This window comes from Symphodus melops (genome assembly GCF_947650265.1).
Source record: "Symphodus melops genome assembly, chromosome: 15".
Taxonomy (NCBI): domain Eukaryota; kingdom Metazoa; phylum Chordata; class Actinopteri; order Labriformes; family Labridae; genus Symphodus; species Symphodus melops.
Genome location: NC_136705.1, coordinates 13,188,204 through 13,214,577, shown reverse-complemented (window position 1 = coordinate 13,214,577; position 26,374 = coordinate 13,188,204). Strand labels below are relative to the sequence as shown.

Here is a 26,374-nt window from a genome sequence, read left to right as displayed (position 1 = left end):
AGTTGACATACTTAACCCAACACACGATACAATAAGCAGGTGACAGCTACATTATGCATGGTTGATTGAGGTAAAAGTGAAAAACCTTCACTTTGCCAGGACTGTTCCCCAAACTGTTCCCAGGTCAAATCACTGTGGAAACCGAGCTGCCCATCAGGAATGCCTGACGGCTAATCCGGGGGCCTTTTTGGCTAGAAGGGCATCAGAGTATCATACCAAACTGTCTTACACACAAATACATGCACACACACATTCACTCAGGAACATGAAGTTTACTGGAAGTGTAGCCTTGCCGTTTCCAGAAGTGTATGAAGTTACCTTAAATATTTGTGGAGGCAAGCACATTGTTTTACTAACAACAAATGGCCAGAACCCTAAGCACAAGCAGACCCTAAAACAAGCGTTCTGAACTGTAAGCCTGCTGTATCTCATGCAACAAGCGTCCAATTTCAAAAACGTCTTTCTCATTCAATACAAGTTTCATCCTGTGTGTGTGTGTCTACGTGTGTGCTCGTGCTTTGCAGGCAAAGCTACGCAATTTCAAATTCCTTTCTGTGTAGGTGGCATCGACTGACATCCCTTTGACTTCATTAGGGAGCAGGGACCCAGCAACAGAGCTGGCTCTGGGAGAAAAGGGGGGATTAAAGGAAAAAAGAAATGAGAGTGAGAGCGAACAAAACAAAAACAGAAAAACAAAGCACCGCTAACCTAATTTCCCCTGATTTTGGGCATCTTCAATGCAAAACAACAAAACAGAGCAAAAACAGATCTTTTGAGAGATTCAAAATGAACCAACTACACACAATGCAAGTCATCTGTAAAGTCTGCGCAAAGTAAATGCCCCCATCTTCATCTTAATAGCCCAAAAAAGCAAAAACAGCCTCTTTCATGGTGCTGGCCTACGGTAAACCAACTCAACACTTGAACATGCATGAATAATTCAGCAGCCTTTTGGAAACCTTGATATATGCATCAGAAATGGCAAAGAATCCCCCTTTTTCAAACGGTTTTTGTTATCAAATCTCTCCATCTCTTTGGAGATAAAGAATGTAGAGGAAGAAAACAGATGTTCTTGGGCTTTTCATTCATTAATGAGCATTTCCCCCCCTCAAAAAACAGCTTTTGTTGGTTTAGGGAAACCTCTCAGTGCTCCTGCCTATGGGAATGAGATAAGTCTAGTTAACTGGTAAAGGGTGAAAAATATGTCATTAAAGCGCTACTACAAAGTGGATTAGACAATGTACAGCGTTAGCAGCTTCTCCACTATGGTAATTGACGATTAGAATCATGCATGGCCTTTCTTAAAAAATACAAAAAAACCCCCGGAAAATTCCAGGGTAGCAGCCAGTGCTCCTGTAGGGTGGGAACGATGATCTGTGTGCTTTACACATGGGTGGGTCTCTAGCCTACAGTATGTGTGTACTGATGCTTATATGCACATGACCAAGTCTTAACAAGACTGTACTGTTGTGTTTAGCAATGAATGTAAAGGGGGAAGTCTGTTGGAAGTGAGGAAGAGTATCTTATTCTGTGTGTATGTACGGAGTCTGCTCTGTCTGAAGGCTTTCACTAAAAGTGAGGGTGTGCTTCATTAGTCCTCCCCCATTCCAGCTCAGGGGAGGCTAAATTTATTAAGGGGGCCGGATGTTGCACAACACCTGCTGCTGTGCTTCCCTCTGTGCAATAAAGGGAAGGGGGTGCAGCATGCTAGCTGGTGCTAGTGGTAAGCGCTGTTCGTTGGACTGAGGCTGATGAGCTGGGGCTAATTCAGGGGGTGATTATGTAGTTTGCTGGACCACTAAACCTCTTTAAGCCCGTAATTACTGCCTATTTGAGCGAGGGGAGGCACTCCAAAGCAATCGGTACTCGCACCAAGCGGCGCAGTGAACAGCAGCCACAGCTGGAGGTGAGCTGCCTTAGGGCTGCCTGGGATGGAGGGGGTGTGTAAATGGGGGAGTAGGAGGGAACCACAAAGCTTCATCCCAATCAGGTAGCATAGAAAGCTGAAAGAAAACAGCAGGACACCCCTCGGAGCACCAGCATGCTCGCTAGCTCCGAGGTACAGCGCTTGGAGCTAGCTTTCCAGCAGTGATCTCCAAGTTTGAAAACAAATGTTTTCTTGTTACACTCAGCTACAATACACGGAGCTTGTTACTGAGACTGCAGAGAGACTAACTGCTGCAACGGGAGAGTTCAGAGCAACAAAACAGAAACAATTAAACAAATGATTAGACTTCCTAATCACATAAACTACTCTGATTCAAATGAAAGTAAGCAAGGAGGAGGAGGGGTTGGATATGTCATTGTGATGAGAAACTAAAGTTCTTTTTTTAGACTCGGTCTCTGTGAGATACAAGAGGGAATCAGATTCTCAGATTATGCCTGGACCTTGGGGAATCCATTTCATTTCACCTGACTTTCAAGGAAATTTGACTTTACGTAATGCCACTGAAATCTGATCTCTCTGAGGAAGCAATTTGGGGACCACAAAACATTCTAATAACCCTGGCGATATTATTATGTTATTATCATAATTACCCTTTTGCCCCCAACGTTTTAATTAGAAACTCACCGTTGGCCCCGAGGGGGGGGTAGAAAGAATCTAGATTGGGGGAACGCTGAAAACTAGGTGAGGGTATTTCACAATTGCTCCCTTATGCTCTCTTGAGCGGCAAGTTTAAGAGGGAAGGAGGACACAGCGGGCGCTATTGAAAGATGAAGCTTTCTCACTCTACCTCCTCTGACTTTTTCTGACATCTCTGTCATTCAAAGTACACCACCCTCCTTCCTTTCATTCTTTTATCTCCCTGTCTTCCTTACCCGCCTCGCCCCCTCCATCCTTCTGTTCTAAATTTAGCATTTTGCTTAACTGTCTCATGCTGCCTCCTCTCCTCCCCTTCCCCCCACCTCCGCTTAACTCCTCTCTTTATCTCACTTCTTCGATTTTAATATCCTCGCCTCCTCTTCCTCAGCCAAATGCTTCCCCCTGTCCCCCTTTATTTTCCTCTCTTTCTTCTTCCATCAGCTTCACTATAGTGGAGGGCCTTCTCCATCAGTGCACTGCTTTATACAAATCAATGACTTAATCTGTCGTAACAAATAAGTGAGCAGCACCCTCAGCACTGTTCACTTCCCCCCGCCATCGCTAACACCACAACAACGCCTCCGAGAGAGGGGAAGGAGAGAGATAGAAAAGGTATGCACTGTACAATTCGTATTATAGCGAGGGTGAGATGTAATAATTGAGTGATGCAGACAAGGAAAGACAAAACGATGAGAGGGAAACAAACTTTTTTTAAATAAGAAAAAGGGAAAAGTAAAAAAAAAAAAAACGGATGTAAGTGTGCTTTTTTTTCCCACCAAATTTCATCTAGATGCCCTCAGCTCCTTCCACCTCCTCTACCATGAGTTATTGGCCGTCTGCATTCACCACTTGGTTCACTAGCTAGGATTTCTCTCACTTCACTTGACACAAATATGCACACCAAGGACGAACACACACACACACACACACACACACACACACACACACACACACACACACACACACACACACACACACACACGCGTCAACATGCACACAAACACACACCTGAAGGAGGTGCACCTAGGGTCAGCTAGTGGACTGTAAACTAACAACCAGTCTATGACGATACCTCCCATGCCACCTGCCTTCAGTGCATCATGAACCTCACAGTGTTTTACACAGAAAACTTCAATCAAAACATTATGAGACAAGTAGGTGTAAAACGATGAGTTATGGATGGATATCACAAGACATCTCATCTATAAATCATAGCGCTCTCCCCAGTGCCTTTGAAACAGAGCACCAATATAGCTATGATATCATGGTTCAAGGCCATTAAAGCGCAAGGCAATGCAAGAGTGAATTATAGAAAGAAATGAGTGTGAGGGAGTCATGGCAGGAAAGAGTAGAGGGAGAGAGGACTCAAAGAGGCAGAAGGCATGCATAAAAGATATAGAAACCCTAATAGTTTGTCAGAAAGAAGTGTTTTGTCTGAGAGGGAGATAGAGAGTGAGTGTGTGTGTGTGTGTGTTGGGGGGGAGTGAAAGAATGTTCACGCATGGGGGAGAATACAAGTGGGAGGAACTGAATTGATAAATTAGTTCAGCCAACGCGCAAACTGATTACCACGACGGCAGAACCGCAGGATCCATCGAGCACACGCGTGGAATGAGACACAAAGACAGACGCACACACTCAAACACCACGCACTCTTACAAAAGACACACGAGGCTGACACATACAAATAATAGTACAACTGCATATGCCATCTCTCACACACACATACACACACACACACACACACACACATCAAATGTATCTAGGGCAGGCTGCTGCAGCTGCTGTAAGTAAAAGGTATTGAGCTGCTGACTCCAGCCAGAAAAGATCCCACAATCCTCTGGATCACCAAACACAGCCTAATGGATAATGGCTAACACCTAACACCAATGTGATTTCACACACAATAGATTCAATACTTCCCCGTACAAAGTACAAAATCATGCTACACAGAATCTATAACCCAAATGTAAGCTAATGCTGTTTCTAGAAGGGTGGTCAACATTTGACAGAAATAGTCTCATTTGAGTGGGTATTTTGGTGGCAACACATTTTTTTTTCCAGTGACAACGGCAGGCTAAACTGCTAGCATTGCTAATCTTTGAGTCCATCATTAATCAAATCAACTGCAGACATATGATGATATTTTTCCCTGGCTCTTTCACACGTCAATATGCCACTCACACTCCAATAAATACCACAGTGATGGTGGGGAACTCCACACCCCACCCGGGCACTGACGTCACCGCTGTGTGCCTGCATGTGAGTGTGCGTGCACGTATGTTGAAACTCTGAGAGTGGGGCTCTTCTTTGGGATTTGCAAATCTTTGTAAACTGATAAGTGGGTACCAAACCAAGAATGACTTCACACATCAACATTTGTGAGCCTTTGTCCGCACTGAACACACACACACATTTGTAACACACAACCACACTTATGACATACAGCTGATAATGAAAAATGGAAGTAGTGCGAAACACTAATCAGCATCAGCGCCATCAATCACTGAGATGTACAACAATGAAACCACACACTTAAGTGATTCATAGTTTCCCAACTATGAAATTACATGAATGTTCGGGGGCAAAGCGGGGGTGTGAGAAAGAATAAGAAAAATGGGAAGCAAAAAGGATGGTGACAAGTTAATTGAGAAATGAAGGTTGATATATAATATTCAGGCACAATGGTTCTTAATCATTTAAACACGGTGCATTTGAAAACACCTGAGGTTGAAACTCTCAGACTTTCTCAAAAAAAAATGCATTAATAAGAGAAGATGCATTGAAGCTTGTGTGTATCTCTGTGTTTTGTGTATTCTTGGGAGCAATGTCAGATCTCCTGCAACTGGTGATCCTCTCCAGGGCTGCTGACCGACCTTGAGGGTCTGTAAAGTTCTCACGTTCTCAAGGAAACACATTGACCTGCTCATTGACTCAACTTACTCACACACACACACACACACACACACACACACACACACACACACACACACACACACACACACAGAGAGAAACACACACTGGCTTTTGCTCCAGATCTATGGTAGACTTTTGGAGAAGTTCAAAGGTGATAGGAATTAAAAGTTTAACTGCCCGTGAGGGCTTTTAAACAGAAGAGTAAAACGATACTAGAAGCAGAATAGGAAAGTGGGAGCAAAAGATGAAATAAAGGGTTTACAGATATGTAAACTGACTTTTTTAAATGCCTCATCTAGATGTACTTCTATGTGCAGTTAACAGCGAAGAGAAGAAAAGAGTATTCTCAAATCCATGCACACAGAAGCCAACCATTAGTTTTCACTGAGGACTTATTTCTTCTTCAGTATTGAACATCACACAATTCAGGAAATGTTCTTCTTCTGATCTTTATACTAAATGACACTTTTATTTTGACATTTCAGCATCGGACATGTGTTTGGACTCTCAATTGACTTCATGTGATAAACTCCAACCAAGTTACATAAATTATATCTGTGAAGCATGTGACCAAGACTTAACCAATAAGACTTTTTTTATGCAGGCCGATGTTTGGACAGAAGAGAAGAGAGAAAAAGCAATCTACATCTGATATTTAAACAAAGATAAAAGAAAGAATTTAAAGAACCTCTGAACACATCCTTTATTGAATCTAAAATGTATGAGCTGCTTTCAGGAGGACGGTTAAGTCTGCAGGGTACATACAATAGAAACTAGAACTTTCAAAAATGAGAGAAAACTCCAGCATACTGATTTGCAATGCAGAAAGGTAAAAAGGCAAATAAGTATAGATTTTTCTAAACAGTAAAGACGATTATTAGCATATTTGACAAAAAGACAACAATGCCACTCCAATATCTCTTGCAACCAGTAAGTGAATATTTTAAACTAGTGATATCAGCCATGTAGCTCTCTTTCTATCCACCCACTGTAATCCTTCTTCAATGATCTCTTCACCCATCCATCATTCCAGCCATCAATCATGAAACAGATGGCCTTTCAGGTGTCAGAACTGATGACTTCCCTCTGCCCTGGTCTTACCATTACCCCACTTCCACCAACACCCCCAACACAACACACACACAGACATTCACACGTACAGACACCCCCCCTGCCCCCTACACCTCCACCACATGGCCTGGTCTCTATTATCTACCATCCACTCCCATAGACCGCTATCAACTCACTCTGGAAAAGATGGGTCATCTGGTTATCAGCTTTTAATACACACTCTGAAAAAAAAACAAAAAAAACAAACAAGAAATGGGTGCAAAGAGTGTGTGAGTAGCAAGTGTGTGTATCTGTAAGGGTCAGTCCACAAAGAGAAGCCCCAAAAGAGAGCTGTCTGCCTTGGGTCCCTGGGGCCTGTCAAGAGGGATAATTGATGATGTTTTCATTACAAGGTGTGGGTTAATGTGGGGGTTGGGGCAAAGTATTGTGGTGTGCAATGTGTGTGTGTGTGTGTGTGCGTGCGTGCGTGCGTGCGTGTGTGTGTGTGTGTGCGTGCGTGTGTGTGCGTGTAAGTGTGGTTGACTCAGCTGCCTTCTCTTCAACACCAAAAAAATCCTGCGATTGGTACGGACAAGTCTTTTCTTCCCAATACACACGAAAAGCTCTCAATGACACACACACGAAAACACACATAAAGCTAAATCCATTCCCAGAGTTAAACTCTTTAAAGCAAATAAAAATGCTGAAAAAAGGAATAATTCATTTTCTTGTTTTCCTGTGCCGCTCTGTCTCATCATGAAGTCACGCCAGGCCTTTGGCAGATCTGTCTATCTGTCTGTCCTCTCTTAGGACCTCTTTGAAATCCTTATTGCAGTGGCGCCTCCGATTCTGACTGCCACTTAGATTAAATTAAGACCTAATCTGAGACACCAGGCCACATATACTTCTGTAATGCTTTATAGTATCAGAATGGCCATCATGTTTTTGTTCCCATTTATGAATAAATGAATAAAAAGTCTGCAGTAGTTTCCCTATTAAACTCCCTTCCTGATGTCTATTCTAAGTTATTTACAAGGCGTTGCGGGGCCCGTACTGTCTATTGGAAGGATTTTTCATGAGAAACTGTGGAACAAACAACTAAGGCTTGATAGTATAACAACAATCATATGACAAAGTCAGTCATGAAAAGAAAGATAACGCATGTATCTTCACATGTGCTCTGGATTCATTGAAATCCTTTTAACTTTACTGCAAAAAAATGGGCTGGATATTTTGATTATGTTTTTTCCCACAGAATCTAGAAGCCTCATGTCTTACACTGAACAAGAACAACGATGTACGAAACAACTTGTCTTCTCCATTTTCTTCCTTTAAACATAACTTTAACAAAGGAGATACAGTCCAAAGCCTAAAGTCTAAAGAACGTTTGGGGAGGGGACGTGGGGACGTTTGGGAGGAATAGAATTGACTGAATCCATGGTCTGGCCTAAAGGCCTGCTGTAGCAGGTCAGGATTGCAGCGAGTGACCAGGGTGCTGACATATCCAGGCTCCAGCAATAAACAGCGGAAGACTAATGGCATCTGAGGCAATATTGAACTCTGACCTCAAAAGGTTTTTTTCCCCTCTCACTTCTGTTGTTTAGTGGAGGCTTTCATATCTGGTTTGTGTTTGGCTGAGAAGTTCAGGAACTTACAAGTCTTTACACCATGCTGCAGTTATTATCAGCTATGTTCTCATTCGGATTATGCGGTCTTTATTAGGAATTGACAACACAATAGTGAGTCACTTTATGACCACCAAATAAAAATAATGGCTTTAGTATTATTCATTGAAATGGGATGTTGTTTCAGCAAAATAAAAGTGCTACTTAAAAGACAAACATTAAAAGTTGCCCTTCGCATCTTCTACCTAGAACCTATCCAACTATCAAAGGTAAGATATGAAGATGCATGGGAAAGGTTCCTTTTAATAGTAAGCACACCTATCCATGCTTTAATGCATCAATCCATCACCTCCTTTCACCCCCTCTCTCCCTGGATTCCTCCACCACCCAGGGCCAGCAACAGCGTGGCTCCTGGCCTCCTCTGCCAGCGCAGAAATGAATTATATTGCCTTTCACACCTGTTTCTGTTCAAAACCCTGCTGCACGCTGCTGTGTAGAAAAAAAAAAAAGAAAGAAAAGAAATAACATTTCCAAGGGGGGTAACAGCGCTCCCCCAGCTTCGGCTACATCTGCGTACACAAGCGGTTAAATTAGCCTCTAATTGTATTAACGGGGGATTATGCCTTCCAGTTGGATTTTTTATACTCTCTCTCTCTCTCTCGACATTTTACACGTTTTAAGTGGAGAAAGGAGGAGGGGGAGGAAAAAAAAAGCTCATTGAGGGTTTGCGGGTTGGCTCCTTTTATGAGCTGCGATCACGGCTGCCCCTCGTTACACTGAGTCTGTGTACAAATAGGAGGGGAGGAGAGCCAGAATGAGAGTGTTAGTGATAATGTGTATGAGAGTGTGTGTGTGTCCCAGTCTGCCAGGCTAATATACCGATGCTAACACTCTGAATGCCAACCCCCCTGCTCTCTCTTTCTATACACAGACACACATACACACACACGTGCATGTACGCGCACACACACACACACACACACACACACACACACACACACACACACACACACACACACACACACACACACACACACACACACACACACACACACACACACACACACACACACACACACACACACACACACACACACACACACACACACACACACACACACACACACACACACACACACCTACTTCAGTTCAGTAAGGCAACAATCTAACTGGGAATATGGCTGGTGTGTGTAGCAGGGAGGTGGGGGTGAATTCCATCTAATTACTCTATCACATAATTTCACAAATTGGCATTTCATAGGGGAGTGGGGAGCAGAGCACAGGGTGCAATGGGGATTTGAGGCCTAAGCTTTCATTTACTACTCATTTCTTGTTAAATTAAACAAGAAAATACCATTTGTGTGAAGGGGGGGCTCAATGGTGGGGGGTAAGTGGATTCTAACTGCACAATAGCAGGGTTCAGGGAAACACAGAGGGAATAATAGCTATTTCTTTATCTCACAGGTTGTCACTTTGTTTGTAATACAAAGCTGTGCGCGAGATAGCCAGTTACAGTTCCTACATCTTAAATTACTAAATTGAATATGTTTTTTTTGTTGTTTTTTTTGAAAATAACAAAAACATAAGAACACTGGGGGAGTAAGTATAAATTGAATCATATCCTCACTGATGTTTGTAGTTAAAAAAGTGTGTGTATAAATGGGCAAAAGCATATTTGCTATCTCTTAATTGAAAGTCACATTCAGTTTAATAACAGTTTGTTGTCATACCAGATGTTTAATTAACATGAGAAAACAAACAAAATTGCGATGAGGACACCAGTGGAAAAGCCCTACCCACCAAGTTTACGGCAGCATGTCAAGCTGGAAGAGAGCTGTGTGGGTCAGCCATCGGTGACAGGCGGTCGAAAGCTAATGTTTTGTAGTCACTCCAAACCAGGGCAGACACATTCTTCCAATGAACTTGTCCCACATGCGCTGCTCACAACATATGAGCTCATTGGGTGTGTTGGAGCTTTTAGAGAGAAGTCAGTGAGCTGCGACTGTCGTCATCCTCAAATATTCTGTACCACCGCTCTATCCGTCATTTCTAGGCATTGGATACAACAGAGAACAGACACAATCCCTTCACAGTTTATTTCTTGATCAATATTATGATACCAGGGCATCACTATGTTTCCCTACTGCCTATGTCCAATTCTAAAAACCAAAAATGGTACAGCTGCATATAAACCTCCTGCTTTCTTCCAGAACATAACAATGGAAATTAGCACCCTTGATGGATACATGAAAACAAGGAAATAACTTCAAAACAACTCTAAAAAAAACATCCTTAAGTATGTACCACCTACGACCTACCCTACTGGGTTGCTCCTCATGCAGCCTGAGTTTGCCACCCACCTTCTCCTTCTGCTCCAGCACAACAGGAACTCCCCTGAGGGAGCAAGTGTGAGGGCGAAAAAACCCCCCCAAAAAACAGGAAATGCACAAAGGTGGGTACACAAACTTCAACCCCATTTGTTTCATTGTTCTGTTGTGTCCTATTGTCTCTCAACTGTCAAACTCCAGCATGTTTATCATACTTAACAAATACCAGTCTCCCCTATTCAGTGTTGTGCTGCTCCACAGCACTCTTTCATGAATGTGTGTGTGTGTGTGTGTGTGTGTGTGTGTGTGTGTGTGTGTGTATACGTGTGGCTAATTGGCATTGTGTCTATCTCCAAGAAGCCAGACTCACATCCTCCATCTCTGTGAAACAAAGGCAAGCCAGTTGAGGACGCCGTGCCTGTTCCTGGATCAGCTGTCCATGTTTATGCAAGACATATTGCCAGTGTAACAGACACTGTAAACGTTTCTCTGTTATAGGTAATACGTGTGGCACTTACACACAAGGACATATGGTAAATGAATTAATGGTGACACTGAAGAATGATCAGTTTAAACAAATCAGTCCACCACCAGCATTTATCTGTTACCAGTGGTCTTGTTAATGCATGTGGTTCTTAGAATAAGACCACATTTCCTATAAACCCAGAGGATGTTCGTCCTCTCAGGCTGTTTCTGTTTGGCTTTCCTGAAGAGGATAAACCCATTGGAGGTGATTTTTTTCCTTCAATTTCTAAGTTTATTCACAGTTCTGAAAACATCTGCAATGGTAAGTGCAACAATGGACAAAATGTGCCGTTGAGTTCTCTTATGTGTGCATTTTTTTGGTTCCTATTTCACAACTGGGAGGAAGAAAAAGTTGGATCCTCCTTATCCCTCTCTCTTCACCTCCTCTCCATCTCCTCCTCTTCTTCTCTCCCCACTCGCTCCCTTAACACTCACTTATATCCTTCCCACCGTTTCAGATCTAACAGAGCTGAAGCCTCCCATAAGCTCGAACTCTTGGTGTAGTATGACACTAGGTGTAGGTGTGTTGCGTGTGTAATTCAGTGTGTGTGTGTGTGTGTGTTTGAATCGGAGAGTGTGCACTGAGCTGTGTTTCCACAGACAGGATGTGTGTATGTTTCAAACACCTTTCCCCTGCAGCCCCAAAGGTTTCAGGGAGGTGTATGGGTTGAGGTCAGGGAGTTGGAGGAGAGGTTAGCGTGTATGTGTGATAATAATGTGTATGTGTGTTTTTGTATATGTGTGTGTTTGGGTTGATGGAGAGGTTGGTGGTTTGTGAAGAAGGTGTCGAGGGTCAGATGGAAGAGGTAGAGCCCTTGAAACAAAAAGTATAAGAAGCCTTGTGAGATGTGAATGTTGGTGTATGTGTGCAGTTTCTACGCAGATATTCATTTTATGTCTCTGACATTGTACAATGCATACCATTTATACTAGTAACACTGACAACAGACAACATATGAATAATCTTTTTAAAAAGTGGAGATGCTGTCTTCACAATTCAACAACAAAATGACTTCCTCCGTCACCCCTCTGTTGGTAACCAACACCCACTCAGTCAAACGGTGGCCCGTTCTTCACAAACTCCCGACACAGGCAGAAGCAAAGGCAGCTCTACAACTTTTTTTTCCTTCACATAGCTTTCAGATTTGAATTCAGGGATCTTTCCAACACAGCAATAGCATCGTTATTCAAGTTCAAACTTATCGTTGTCAGCCAAAAAGCTTAACTTGGGCATTTAAACAGTGTGTATTTTCCACCATTTATGCAATAAATGCCCCTAAACTTTTTTTTTTATAAAAAAAAACATCTGTAAAAAATTTTTTACATCAAACTATCCATTCTGAAAAAAAAACAATTTAAACCTAAAATGTTTAAAGGTAGATGTGATCTGTATATAGCATTATCCTTGATTTAGATTGAACATCAGTAATTCTCCTACAAAAAAGATATACAATCTAGGATTACTGTTACGATTTGATGCTAACTTAGCACAGAGAATGTTTCAAAGATTGTGTATGCCATTTTTCAGATGTAAGCTATCAAACAAATTTCATGATGAACTTTGAATATCGCGCAGATGGAGTGTCTACCTCCTACTTTTGCCCTTTTTTTGCTTAGAGATATTAATTGGAGATGTTGGCATTGTGCTGACTTGACAGTGTTTTAAATGGTAAATACTGTAAAGTAAGAGTATTCTCTTCATGGTAGATTCATGTGTCTTAATAATATTCCCACACTATATCCACCCTATAACCATGTCAGATGCTGTCAGCTGGTGCTAGCGGCATTGGCATTCCCTGCAGTAATTCAGACTGTAAATCCAAAACCACAGGCTTCTACAGCATCTCAGGCATCTGTTAAATAATGACAGATTTGTTCTTAATAAGATTCTTCTATGTATCTGCAGTTATGACCGGGGGCGTCTCTCCTCAGCTTCAACCTTATTCAGTTTCGGCAGATTAGGAGCGAGAACACAGGCTGCAGAGATCGCTGGAAGATTACTCAGACCTCTGTCTTTGAAGTGCTCACCGTACAAGCCGGGATACATTCGGGAGAAGAGGGAGGGTAACTCGTGATGTCTCTTTATGTGAGTGTCAATAAGTGTTTCGATGTCAGAGTCTGTGTGTGCACCGTGTTACTTTGTGTGTAAGTGTTTTTGTGTCAAATAAGACAGTAGCAAAGCAAGAAAGAAAATGTGTGTGTGTGTGTGCGTGCGTGTGTGTGTGTGTGCGTGTGTGTGTGTGCGTGTGTGTGTGTGTGTAGAAGAGTATGAAAGCCTGTGGCTGTGAAGAGAAGTTCAGTGTGCACACGTGATATGAAAGTGAGAGCTACCGAGAACTAATGTTGCTTCTTTCAACTCACTGTTAGGTGCTGGAAGAGCCATGCTCTCATTATATTGGTGGCAACCTTAGGGAAGATTCCTCTTTTCTTGTTCCGTTTCTTCTCTTTATCCGGGTCATCGTCGTCCCCCGTGCTCGGCGAGGCTACGCTGTTGTCCAGGCCATCACCTGTCACATGACAAGAAACAGGAAGAGACAGCGCAGATCAGACACACAGTTTGTTTACTTCCAGCATTCGCCGCGCCGCTGCGTTCAAAGCGAATAAATACGATTTCGAAGGAATTCTGGAGGGCTTTGTATGCACAGATGGAGGGTTATAGAGACAACAATGGCAGGCAAAGAATGGCTGGAAAACAGCACCTCATAAATGCATTCATTTTTAATACATTTATAAATAACCCTGCCTTTCATTTTTCTCCCACTTCACTTGAAAACACAGCAAGCGCTTGCATCTTTCCGCCAGAAAGAGAGGGAGAAGGGGAGCACAAAGGACTTGTAAGGTCGCATTTCCCCACTCTCCCATCCAAGCCCGCGCAGAATGGAAAATGACAGAGAGATTTAGTCTTTATTATCCTGAGGGGAAAATAGTTATTGAAGCGTCGCCCCAGCGCATTCTGCCATTTTACCTGAGGTGGAAAGAGTAACACGGCACTACAAAAGGGGAGGTTGCGGGGAGGGGGAAGCGGGAAAATGAAAGGAAAAAAGGAAGTCAGCGGCACAAACAGCGCTAACAAAGCTAGCTGCTTTTCATAACAATAGCGTCATGGCTGCTTACAGCAACCTGTAGGGCTTCGATAAGGCTCCATTAAGGCCAGTTAACCTCACCTAAGGGGAGACAGCTTAGAGTATTTGAACACTGAGAGTAAAAGTGAAAGGAAGGCACTCTATGGGCCTTTTCTCTGCATTCAGACTCATGAATTCACACACACACATATTGCACATAGTCAAACTACCCAATTACTGTATGAATTCTACACAGCTCCAGTGCAGAGAAAGCGGCTCTTCCCATCTGTGGCAGGGAAAAGCCTAATTGTTATTATCATTATTCAAAAATGTGAGCCTCTGTCAATAAAGACGGTAATCAGGAAATAAACATGAGGTGAGGTAAACAAGCGGTAACCACACTGCTGCAAATTTCAGCGGCTGATAACCGACTTTTGTCCCGTACCGCCTCCCCTCGAGTGGAAGTGAGGAGGAAGAAAAATAAGAGACGCTGAAGCTGTGCACAGAATTGGATCCAGTTATTTATTGATTACACACAAAGTACTTCTAAAGCTTCACAGTCTATTCACTGTAGCGAGAGAAGATAACTGCATCTGAGCACGCCTGTGCTCCGCTAACTTACAGAGGGCGACACCCAGCACCTAGCTAAACCCTAACCCCTCGCTTCATCGATAATTAATGGGGATGTTGGTGCTAATCCGGTTGGAGATGACTTTTTTCCAGCCTGCCACATCAATGGAATAATCAAGGGCCTAAAACCCAGGCCTTTGCTCCCCATTACCTCAGGCAAAAGAATTCCTGAAAGCATGCCTGGAGGGCACCTGAATTATATACACCATTAGGAGAGAGAGGCTCTCAACGATCCATACGAAACAACACTCTAGGCTTGCTTGCTCTCACTCTCTCTCTCGCTTCCTCGCTCTTGCGCCGACTGTGCTGGCAGAAGGAGATACATATGCACACATATTGAAGGCTTGCTAATGAACCTTGTGTGGAATTGGAGGTGACGCTGCAGCAGAGGGTGGGGGGTGGATAAAACATGCGCTTGCTTTTCATAGAGTGCCATTCTCATGCAAACACCAACCAATGCACATTAAAAATGCACAAATGCATGTAAAGCAGCTTACAGGGTTTGGCTGTAACAGCAACAAAAGGTCCAAAATTTGGATCTGGCAGGATCAAGTGCCTTTGAGAGTCGCTAACATCTTACAGCGTGCAAACGTGTCTAATTCCTAAACTCTTGACAAAAGAATTATAGAGCATTTTCACATATGATGTTATTTTTCAATGTCCCTATATAGTCCTGAAACCAGGAAGTATTTGCATATAGATCTGTTATGATAAACCTTGCAGTCAATTAATCTACTGTTTGGCTCTTTAAAATATGTTTTAGAACTTTGGGAAATACAACAAACTCAAAAGATATTCAATTGACAAGAGTGTTGAAAAGAAAAAGAAAGGCACAGCTGTGAGGAAATAGGAAACATTCTCAGGAACAACTTCAACAATTTATGAATAACCTTTGTTTATTACCTATTGGTCAATCAATTGATTGAAAACCCAGATATGCACAACACTCATCTCAATCCTCAAACAAATTCGGAAAAATCCGCTCCTTACACTCAGCTTCTGGACCTCTTCCTGTCTCAAAAACTCCCTCACATTGCAGGCTTCAGTTACATCATTAGCCCGGGACAAATGCAGCCTGTGCTTAACAAGTCAGCTTTTTCTGCCTACTGTTTCAGGGCTAAAATCCACACACCCCTCCCTTTCTCTTTCCACTACATCCCTCTGCTTGCTTGTACAGAAGGGGTGAGTTGAGTCGAGGCCCTGTAATCTTAGACCAGATTTTCATTGGAAGCAAATGCTTTCAATCCGTCGTAAAGACCGGCTCATGTTCAGCAAAGCCTACAATAACAAACCTAGGGGCTCGTCCCATGCGAGTTGGGAAAACAGAAGCAAACGGCCGGAATACCCGCTCAGATCAGGACTGAGTGAGAGAGAGAGAGAGAGAGAGTTAGTGAGGGAGGGGGTGAGTATGCATGCAAGTGAGCGACAGAGAGAGTGGGCCAGCAGGCAGGCTCAGGAAGAGGTGAGAAATCGTGAGAAGCATGGAGAGAGGGGGCAAGAGAGAGAAGAGGAAACAAGAGATGGAGAAACAAAGGGGAGAGAAATGACAAATTAACTAATAAAAGTGTTGCCGAGAAAATGCATGAATATGGGTGTGGTAATGACACTCTTTATCCATGTGTTAATAACATGAGCTTTTTCTCTTTTCAGAAATCAAACCTATGAGCTTCAACTCCAAAGCCTGCAATCTAACCTGTAAGCTGCCATGGATTCATACAGTAGAACATCATAGCAGCCCCACAGAAGCTTACAGTACATTATATCTAATAGTACATGGTAAATTTAGAGTCTTAATCATTAACATATTGAATGTAAAGCAACCCCAAAGAGCTTTGGCTAATCAATAATTAAACCAAAAAAATGTATAATGTGAGAGCATCAGAATGCCTTACTCTGTCCAACAATGTTAAAATATCTCTTTTATGATTTGCATGTTCGACATCTACAATATATCCTCCAATCATACGAACAAAATAAACGGTGCTGTTTGATCATTGTAGGCCAATCATAAGCCATCAGGGAAAACCTAACCAACAACATATATCACTTTCTTTCCTCTTCCTTCAGACACTTCTAAGTAAGTCTGACCTATAGACACAGACTTTACCTAGGGAGCAAAAGGAAGGAGTGGAGTTAGAAAAAGGATATCAATTTTATTGGCATTTCCATTTTCACTGCAATTTGATACCAATCACCTCTGTCGGCTCTGGGGCTAATTTCTGCTTTGCTTTCGCACTTACAAGCAAAGGAAGAGTGGGAGGCAGGAGAAGAGAAGGTTGTGGGAAGAGAGGAGAAGTGAAGTAGGAAAGGTGATGAAGCTGTGTCTGGCAGCCATGCTTGGGAAATGTCAATGGTGTTACCTCTGCTCGTGAGAGAAACGTGGTGAAAAACAAGGAAAGAAAAAAATGGTAGTGAAAATTGGGAAAAAAGGGAGCGGATCAAATGATGCAGTGTTCAAAATCAGAGAAAACTCAAGCCACTAAAGGAGGCAATGAAGGAAGAACAATTGAGGAAAGAGGAGTGATGGCTGTGTTATTTAATCATATCTAGCAAAAAAGTAAGCCTGGCATATTCTACTATAATGTTGTTATCCTTTTGCTTTTAAAATTTCTTTCAGCCAAAAACTACTAAGAAAGGTTTTTGTAGTGAATACATTTAAAACAAAGAAAGTTTCATTTATTAAAATGCCATTAATTTCTAGAAAAAAAGCTTTATAACAGTTTAATGTCTCCATGATGTCACAATTCTTGTAAAACCAAATTGTGACTTAGTGGTGCAGGTTTTGATCGTTTTCTTGTTGTGTGTCATCACGTTTGTCCAAGCATCTTTGGCAAACGAAATAGACCAAACTATCTTGTTTCAGGAAGGTTTGCTAGCATGCTCGAATTGGAAGTTAGCCAGTAGGCTATTGAGGTGATAAAGCCACCAAGTCAGTCAGCCAATTAATCAGTGAACCTTCAACCAATCACCACATCAGTCATAAAAAAAACCTTTCAGAGCAGCTATGAAGCCAGTCAGCCAATGAATCAGTCCGACACTCACTATATACAGCCTTCCAGGCTCATTAAGAGCGTCAGCAGTGCTAGGCTAGGCTAGCAAGTTCTAGTCACCGCACAAGGAAAAGCCATTGGCACAACTCCGAGCCTGGCCCGCTGATCAGTCATGACAAACATCTTTGCAACTGGAGGAGGGGCTGGGCAGGGGAGGGGGTGGAATCAATGCAGGACGGTGGGGGTTCATGTTCGTGTGCGAAGAATGCATGCATGCATGGATGTGCATTCGTCTGTACGTCTGTGTGTCTATCTCTGTCTTTCTTTATGCATGTGTGTTTCCAGCCACAGAAGCACTGGATGTTGTGTGTGTGTGTGTGTGTGTGTGTGTGTGTGTGTGAGTGAGAGTGTGTATGTGGCAATTAGGGAGCAGGCCAGTGACTGGAAGGAGCCAGGGGCAGTTGAAATGCCCCGGGGCCAACCAAGGGAAGGAATATTTTATCAGTCCCCTCACACGCTGTATGTACAAATACACACTCCAAAAAAAACCACACACACACACACACACACACACACACACACACACACACACACACACACACACACACACACACACACACACACACACACACACACACACACACACACACACACACACACACACACACACACACACACACACACACACAAACTGTGAGCAAACAGATAATGACGTAAAAACTAGGTTAGCTTTCTTCATGCATTTCCACAAGCTTCGTTAGCATTAGCTAAAGAGACACTTGCTTCCATGCTCATTCAGCTTCGTTGGCTTTTATACGAGTCCTTCCGCCACTTCATGTTTCATTCCTGCCTCCCTCGCTTTCCTACTTCATTACTTTCTCCTCTTTCGCTGTCTGCTGGAGTGTGTGGTTGTATGGAAGATGTTTGGGATGTAAGAGGAGGAAATGTTGTGTGCCTCCACTGCAGGTTTTAATATTTCTTTCTTTGTAAACCAAACAGACAGCAGTAATGTAGTGCTAATTAAACATCATAAAATTAAGGCAAACCAGGCGAGCATGGTTCAATATCCACAGTCTGGATATTTTTCAGTATTCGTCTTCAACTAGTGGGCCCTAATGATGCTCCATCTCCTCTGTCTCTTCATCTCTCTCTTTCTTCATCACTTCTGTACATCGCTCTGTCTCAAGGCAAACCCTGACATTATCAAGCTGTATCTAGGCTAATCTGTTATGATCTTATTATGAGCAATCTCTCAGTGTAAGACACAGATTGGTACTACCTGCCCCCTTTGTATGGGCATACGTGCCATTCTGGGGTGTCAGCCATTTTTCTGCTGCCTGACAAATTAACAGCCGTGAATACACCAATCATCTGAGAACTGTGATCTTGTCAGACACGTCGCTCCTAGCGCTACGAATAATGACATTTTGCTTTTGTAATATTTCTGTTTGGTTCATTCATAGAAGGATTGATGAGTAAAGGAGTAGAGGTTTATGAATATTAGCTTTGTGCCAGATGTCATGAGACGTATCCTGTGGCAGGAATCACTCACAGATGGCTAAATGTTTTTGGAGGACACTATGAGATGTTTTTACAGGCCGTGGATGGACAAATAGGCCGACGGAATGCGGATAGGTCTTTTAAGTTTATGACAGTGCCTTTATTCCACAGGCTGCTGTTGCAAGAAACGAAAAAAGAAACTCTCTCTCTCGTGAGTGCGAGTGACCTGGAGCTGATCTCTTATGGGCTGCTCCTAGAGTTTCACACCCCAGAAAGCTCACATGACCCTAGGTTGGCTGCACCAGGCAAGGCCCAGGCCTCAGGGACCCGCTATCCTGTTCCACATGGGATACACACATCTTAAATTGGCAGGCGAGAATTTCATACACCCACACACACATGCACTCAAAACACGATACAAAAACCATGCACACACATGCCGTTGTACATTTACTAAAGTGCTCTCCTTTTCACTATTTTTCTGATGCTCAAACACCCACACACACACACTTACAAAAACACACATACATCGCATTCCCAGAAATCCTCTGAGAGGTAAAGAAGGGCGCGCAAGAGGGAGCGAGTAAAGAAAAAAACTGGCGTTTATTGTATTCAGGCCATTCATAAGCTCTGGCCAGGAGGAGGGGGGAGAATGAGGGGAGATGCAGGCAGTAGGGGGTTCCCTTTGCATGGCTCTGGGGGCCCCTCCCACCACCAAATATTCTGGACATGCTGGAATTCCTTGCAAAACAATTCCCAACTAGGGACACATTTTCAACGCATCTCTCCCTTCTCTGCAACACTTGAACACACACTTGCATGCAGCCGTTTCTGAGGATCTTCCATGAGGCAACTTTCCAATACTGACTAGAGTATTCTAAACCAACACACACACACACATATACACACACACATACACACACACACACACACACACACTCATTTCAATACAAAACACTCTCTGTGACCAATGCTGTTTCGGCTCTCTTTTATTCAGAGTGAGAAAAATCCCCTCGACTGTTCTGTGCATAATGACATGCACTGTGGACAAAACAATATCACTAGTCTAGACTTCTCTTCCTGTCTTTGCTAGAGAAATACTCAGCAATTTTAAACTTCAGCCAATAGATTTGGAGCGTATCGCTCAAAAGCAAACACTGAGCTTTAAAGAACATGAACTAAACACCATGTAATGAACACAACAATCAGAGAAATGTGTCTTTTTTCAAGAATAAATAAGGCTAAGTAATTACTTCCTGTAACCAAAGACAATCGCTTTCAAGTAACTACAGTAAATAATGAGCTCTTTGCAATTACAAAGCCAGGTACTTTGACTGATGACAGTTTTGTGGATCAGTGCTGACAGATTCAATAATGACACACAACTGGTGAATCATTTAAAGGCTTTTTTTGTAATTAAAGTTGTTGCGCAAATCCGACCAGAGTTAGGAGCAATTGTTTCATTTGTAGGGATCTGGTGAGGAGAGAGAGCAGGAAGCCGGAGACATGGAACGTGTTTAACCAACAGCAAAAGAAAATAAAAAAACACAGGCCACTTAGCTAATTTATAAGCTATTGTAAAGTATTTGCTAAAGGCTCAGTTAGGCTGTAGGTTTTGTAATGAAGTACTTTAGCACATTCTTTTAGATATCCAAGCAAATGCATGCTCTTTCATTTGATTTAACATTAAACCCCTAAAAAGTCAGGAAGTTGCATAAAATGTAAATGAACACTGAATGTGATGATTTGTAAAACACTGAAACCTAGCCGTTAATCAAAAATAGCACAACACAATATATCACATGTGGAAACTGAGAATTTGTTATTGTTTTCAGGACAATGATATGCCCATTTTTAAGTTGATGCCAGCAACACTTTAAAACAGTTTGGACAGGGTCATGTTTACCCAGATTTTTTTTCTTTTAACCATACTCTTTAAGGGTATTGGGAATTGACTAGATCAATTTCTGTCATTTTAGGAAGTCAACATTTTGCCCTTTTAACATTGCTTCTTAATGCAGGATTTCAACTGTTCAACACCTATGGTTCTATTCTACATAATACTCCCATCATTACTCCCAACATTATATGAATGAAAAGTCAGGACTGCAGCAGGGTCATGTTATTAACTGGACTTTTGACTACAAAGCCATACTGTTGCTTTCCACCCAGAAAGTGCTTTGACTTTGTCTTTGCTGAAATAAACCTTCCCTGAAAGAGAAGTTGTCCGTTCGGCAGCGTATGTTGCTCCAAATCCTGTACATGTGGTAAAGCATCAATAGTCCCCTCAAAAATGTGCAGGCGAGCCTTGCCCTTTGAACCAATGCACTCCCATACCAACACAGATGCTGGCTCTTTAACTTTACACTGATAACAAGCCAGATGGTCCCTTCCCCTTTTAGCTGACTTTTTGAAACATTGTTGGACATAAAATTTAATCAAATATGAGATTTCAAATTTTCAAGATCTCAAATGTTGTTTTTGTGCCAATTTCAATCAACACGTGCTTTAAATCTGTCAATCACCCAACTCTTTTTTTAGTGACATTTTGCACAATGTCAACCCAACTTTCAAGAAATGTGGGTTTACCATTTGGGTTTTAATGTACAAATAAACACACACAACTTGGACAAAAAAAATAGTTTTGAGTACCAATTTCAGTGAAAAAAATTAAAGATTCCAGTCATGGAGCTACCAAAAAAACAAACTTCTCAAGCTTCTAAAGAGCGCCTCTCTTCTCAGTTTTCTTTAAAAGTTTAAAAGGATTAAAGTTCACTTTTAGACAACAATCAACAACATAAGACTTTGCATTAGGTTTTAAGAAGTTCGGCTATTTGTCCACTGACATTTTATACACAAAGATGATATTCATTTAGAGAAATATTAAATCTTAGGTCTTTTTTACTGGTTATTGTTTTTTGTCAAAGATGTCATGTGCTTCCATGTGTTGTGGCTGAGGCCTATACACTGTTGTCTGTGAGAGAAAAAGGGGGGTTGGGGATCAGGCCTGTTGACATAGCCATAGGTGATGGCAAAAATGTCAGTGTAAATGTGACTGCTCTCTCTGTGCCATTTTCTCGTAAAGGGTCATCACCACAGGCTGCCTGACACGCTGGAAACTGCCTCAAGCGCAGGGCACCGACACGACATTAAACTGCAACACACACACACACACACACACACACACACACACACACACACAGTTCACCTTTTATTCCCACTTCCACATCAGTCGAGAGAGAAAGAATAAGGGGAAAAGAAGCAGACGGTCCAAGCAAAAATTAAAGTATAGGGTGATGAATTCACCCTTTCATGTCGAACACTTTTGCTGTGTAACTATTGATTTTTTCCCCTCTTGCCTTTGTGTTGCCGTTTTCTTTTTTTCCCAACCTGAAGCTAGAGAGCCAGCCCCGGTTCAAATGGGAGCATTTGTAAAGGGGGACCCACAGATTCTTTGCCTCAGTAAAGGGAAGTCCTCAGACACAAAGACACAACACGCTCGATTACTGAAATCGTGCCCACTTTTGTCACTCTTAACTCTCACTTTCTTGATTGTTTCACGGCCTCTCTGATAGCTTTTGACACCTTTGAATCCACCTGCAGAGCTTCAGTCAAACTCAATGCACAACAGTCACAGAAGGCCAGATAGAGAAGGAGAGAGAAAGTGGAATGGACTGTGGAGGGAGAGGGGGGAAGGTATGGGATGGGAGTGAGGACAAGGACTTTAACAAAAGCTAAGAGCACTTAACAGCACAATGGCACGGAGGTCCTTTCCAAAAGTCAGCTGATGTGCTGAAGGGCGTTCAAAAGTCCTGTAATTTAGACATGGGACAAAGAAAGGAGACCTCCAGCTAAACCAAAGAAAAAACATCCTATTAGACGATTAGACTTTAAGGACTACCTAACAACACATTCATTCAGCTCACATAAAAATTAAATACAGATTTTTAGGAAACTGGAGCTATTCATAGAAGCTTTTAAATCAACCATCACAATGTCCTTTTTAATAAACTCAAAGTGTAAACTCATCTTTCTAGGCACTTGGTTAAGCTTTAGTCACCATCTACTAATAAACAGTAGCCTCTTTGGGATGAAAAACGCTCCATTGAATGATCTCAACTTTTCCGATGAGCTACATTTTGTTAAATTACATCTTGGAGTAGTGTCTATTTTAATTTCAACCATTCTACCAAAGCCAGCAGTTTAATGAACTAACATTAAGTGGAAACGTATCATTTCAGTGCCAACCAACAGTCTCCTCTGTCTGTAATCATGCCTTTCTGTTTGGTGTGTAGTTCCATTAAGCAAACTTGAGTTTCCCTGTTTATTTTTCAGTGCTGACATTTTCATGTCCCGCCTCTGTGTGTGTGTGTGTGTGTGTGTGTGTGTGTGTATGTATGTGTGTAGGTGTGTGTGTGTGTGTGCATTTTTCCACATGGTGACTATCTGAATGACACAGCCTCTGATAAACTCTTTTAATACACAAGGATTTTCCCACTCATGCAAACCTATCAGCACCCGCCAAACAGCAGCATGTAGTTAGATAATACTGGCACGTTTACCCTGCGGTGGGTTAATAATAGCAGGCTAATAATAGTGTTTTTTTCGGAATAACAGCAGGTTTTTTTAGTATATGAAGGAGTACAATATGGCCTGCTCCCACGAGCATAGGTTAGGAAAACAGGATAAGACATAGTCAGGGGAACAACCTACTCTATTTAAATCTGTTTAGTTGTTATATTTACAGTTGAGGGTTTTAGCTGTTTTTTAAAGAGCAAACATGGATATCCCCTCTTCTGATATGACCAAACCTCCTCTTTTTCTCAAGTTAAGTATTAAATTATAGATTTTCCTTCCAAAGTAAAGCTGCAGCTTCACTTCCTACTACTAGTCAGAGTGTCGTTGATAGGCACAGGATGTGTTGCTGTGGGGATTTGTAGTCCTATCAGTCACTCCATACGTAGCTGATAAGGGTTTGGGACGCAGGCAGAGGAAGAGGAAGTTAGAGGGTTTACAGCAGGCCTTCTTCCTGTGGTGCATGAACCCGTGTGGACGGGGTTGATATGCCCCCCGTGGACGCCAGCCGCTCCCGCCACACGGTCCCACCGAGTCACTTCCTGAAATAAGCAGCCTTCTGTGGGGGTGACTTCCTGTAAAAGTATGACCCCTCTGAAGAGAATCTCAGTGGAACAAAGACCTGGGAGCTAAGGGAGCTAGTGTGTACAATACATATATGCAGTGTGTGTGTGTATGAATTTAACACTACCGCTCATGCCTTTGCTCCAAAGGTTATCACAAGTGAAAATCTGAACCCCCAGTCCCTGCTCATCTCTTTGAGTTTCACTGGCTCAGAGCGAAAAGGGACGATCAGGTTGCATCCAAATGTGCGTGTGTGTGTGTGTTCATGAGTGTGTGTAGGCTAAGTGGCATGCCTTGTGTTGTTCTGCAAACACACAAAATAAACGCTGGGTGCTGCCCTCCGGCCCACCCTGCTGCTTTTTTGTTTACCTACAGGTATTTGTTATCTAGCTCTGTCTTTCCTTCCTCCCTCTCTCTCTCTCTCTCTCTCTCTCTCTATCTACCTAAACTGTTAGAAAGAGGCCGAGGTCTTTATCTCGTAGTAGAATCCTTAAAGCGGGTATCCATGTCAAAAGGACTAAGCGGTGGTGGACCTCAGGGGGCTGCATGTTTGGTCTGGGTCAGCCTTGGGTCAAGTTTTAGCCGAGTTAACACACATTTTCCTCCAACCCTCTGTATCCCAGGTTACCTCGGCCCAAAACACTACAATTCACTTTTAAATGTGATGTTCATGACTTTATACTTTTCAGCAAGCTTGAAAACCATGAATGGTTCTAAATTGCCGAATTCTATACACGAACACACCACTATCCTGAAGTCAGGTCCTAAGGTTTAAGGGATGTGTTTGTGTCACATCAGGGTAAAGTCACATCGACCCAATTTCCCTATTCAATGATCCACAGGGATGCAAGTTTTGACCAAAGATGGCGCTTCTTCTGGTGTTTTCTTGGCATGAAATTGGCTTTGTGTGGCTGTCGTTTGGAGAGCCGGCTGGTAAATTCTCCTGTTCTTTTGTTAGAAGGGGGGGGGGGGGTCCATGCATAATGGTCTTAGCCAGGGAGGTCTGGAGCTGTGTCCATAAATTGAATTATTTCAATTTGAGAGAAGAGAGAGGGAGAGAGGGTGAGGAAATAATGGAGAGTGGCTGTGTGAGTGTGTGTTGCATTTACATGTGACCGCCATATGCATGTGTGTTGATGGAGAAAGAGAGAGAAAGAGAGACCGAGAGAGGGGGGGGCTCATTTTTATTCCTCTACGGGGCTCACATTTAAAACTGAGAATATAAACCAAGTTGCAGGAGATTACAGAAGAGGCCAAGTGTTACCATGCAGCTGGAAGCTATAGTTGATTTTAAAAAGGCCACTGTTAAGGGCTACAATAAAAAAAAATTCCTGTCTGAAAAAGACAGTGTGACATTTCCCTCTATTCTTAGAAAGAGATGATGAACAAGATAAAAACTAATCATACTGAGGGATTTTAAAACCCTCTAAGCTTGAAATGTGTCTTAAATATGTTAAACAATAAGATAGATAGTATCGACCCAACTCCAAACTCCATAATGTCAAAACAATGCGAGTGTGATTGTGTGTATTTGAAGGGGGTGGGGTGAAAATATTCCTGACATAATATAATCGTCAGGGGACCATATGGCAAACTGGCAACAGGGTATTTATCCTTATCCTCTTTGGAGGCTAAAATTAGCACTTCACTGTTTGTAGCTCTAAGCTCGAATCCAACCACACTGATAGGGCTAATAATAATTAAAAACAAAAAACTCTTTTGCACCACATGTTTCACCTCCTTGTTCAGTTTCTCTCTCTCTTACTAAATTCAAATCCTCTCTTTTTTTCTTCGATCTCGTCATAATCTCCAATAACATATTCCAATCTGACCAACATGCCTTCCATTTCCCAATCAAACCACACTAATATGTCCATTAGGAATTGCATCAATATCATATCATCATAAGCGTTGCCTGATTCAGGTTTCCCCTGTAAGCCCATGTGTCAGGAAAGCCAGGATTTCCTGAACACGGACCCCCTCGGCTAGCTTAAGAGCGTAGGATGATGGGGCTAATCTCTTTATC

The 26,374-nt window shown here is 42.4% G+C and overlaps 1 protein-coding gene across 1 annotated transcript in view; it reads right to left on the bottom strand.

Moving 5' to 3' along the window:
• Nucleotides 1-26,374, bottom strand: part of meis1b (Meis homeobox 1 b) — a 79,231-nt gene that overhangs the window by 28,669 nt on the left and 24,188 nt on the right. The window contains exon 8 of the mRNA XM_079362478.1: nucleotides 13,389-13,534. Coding sequence (XP_079218604.1) covers nucleotides 13,389-13,534 — 146 coding nt within the window. The remainder of the gene's footprint in view (nucleotides 1-13,388; nucleotides 13,535-26,374) is intronic.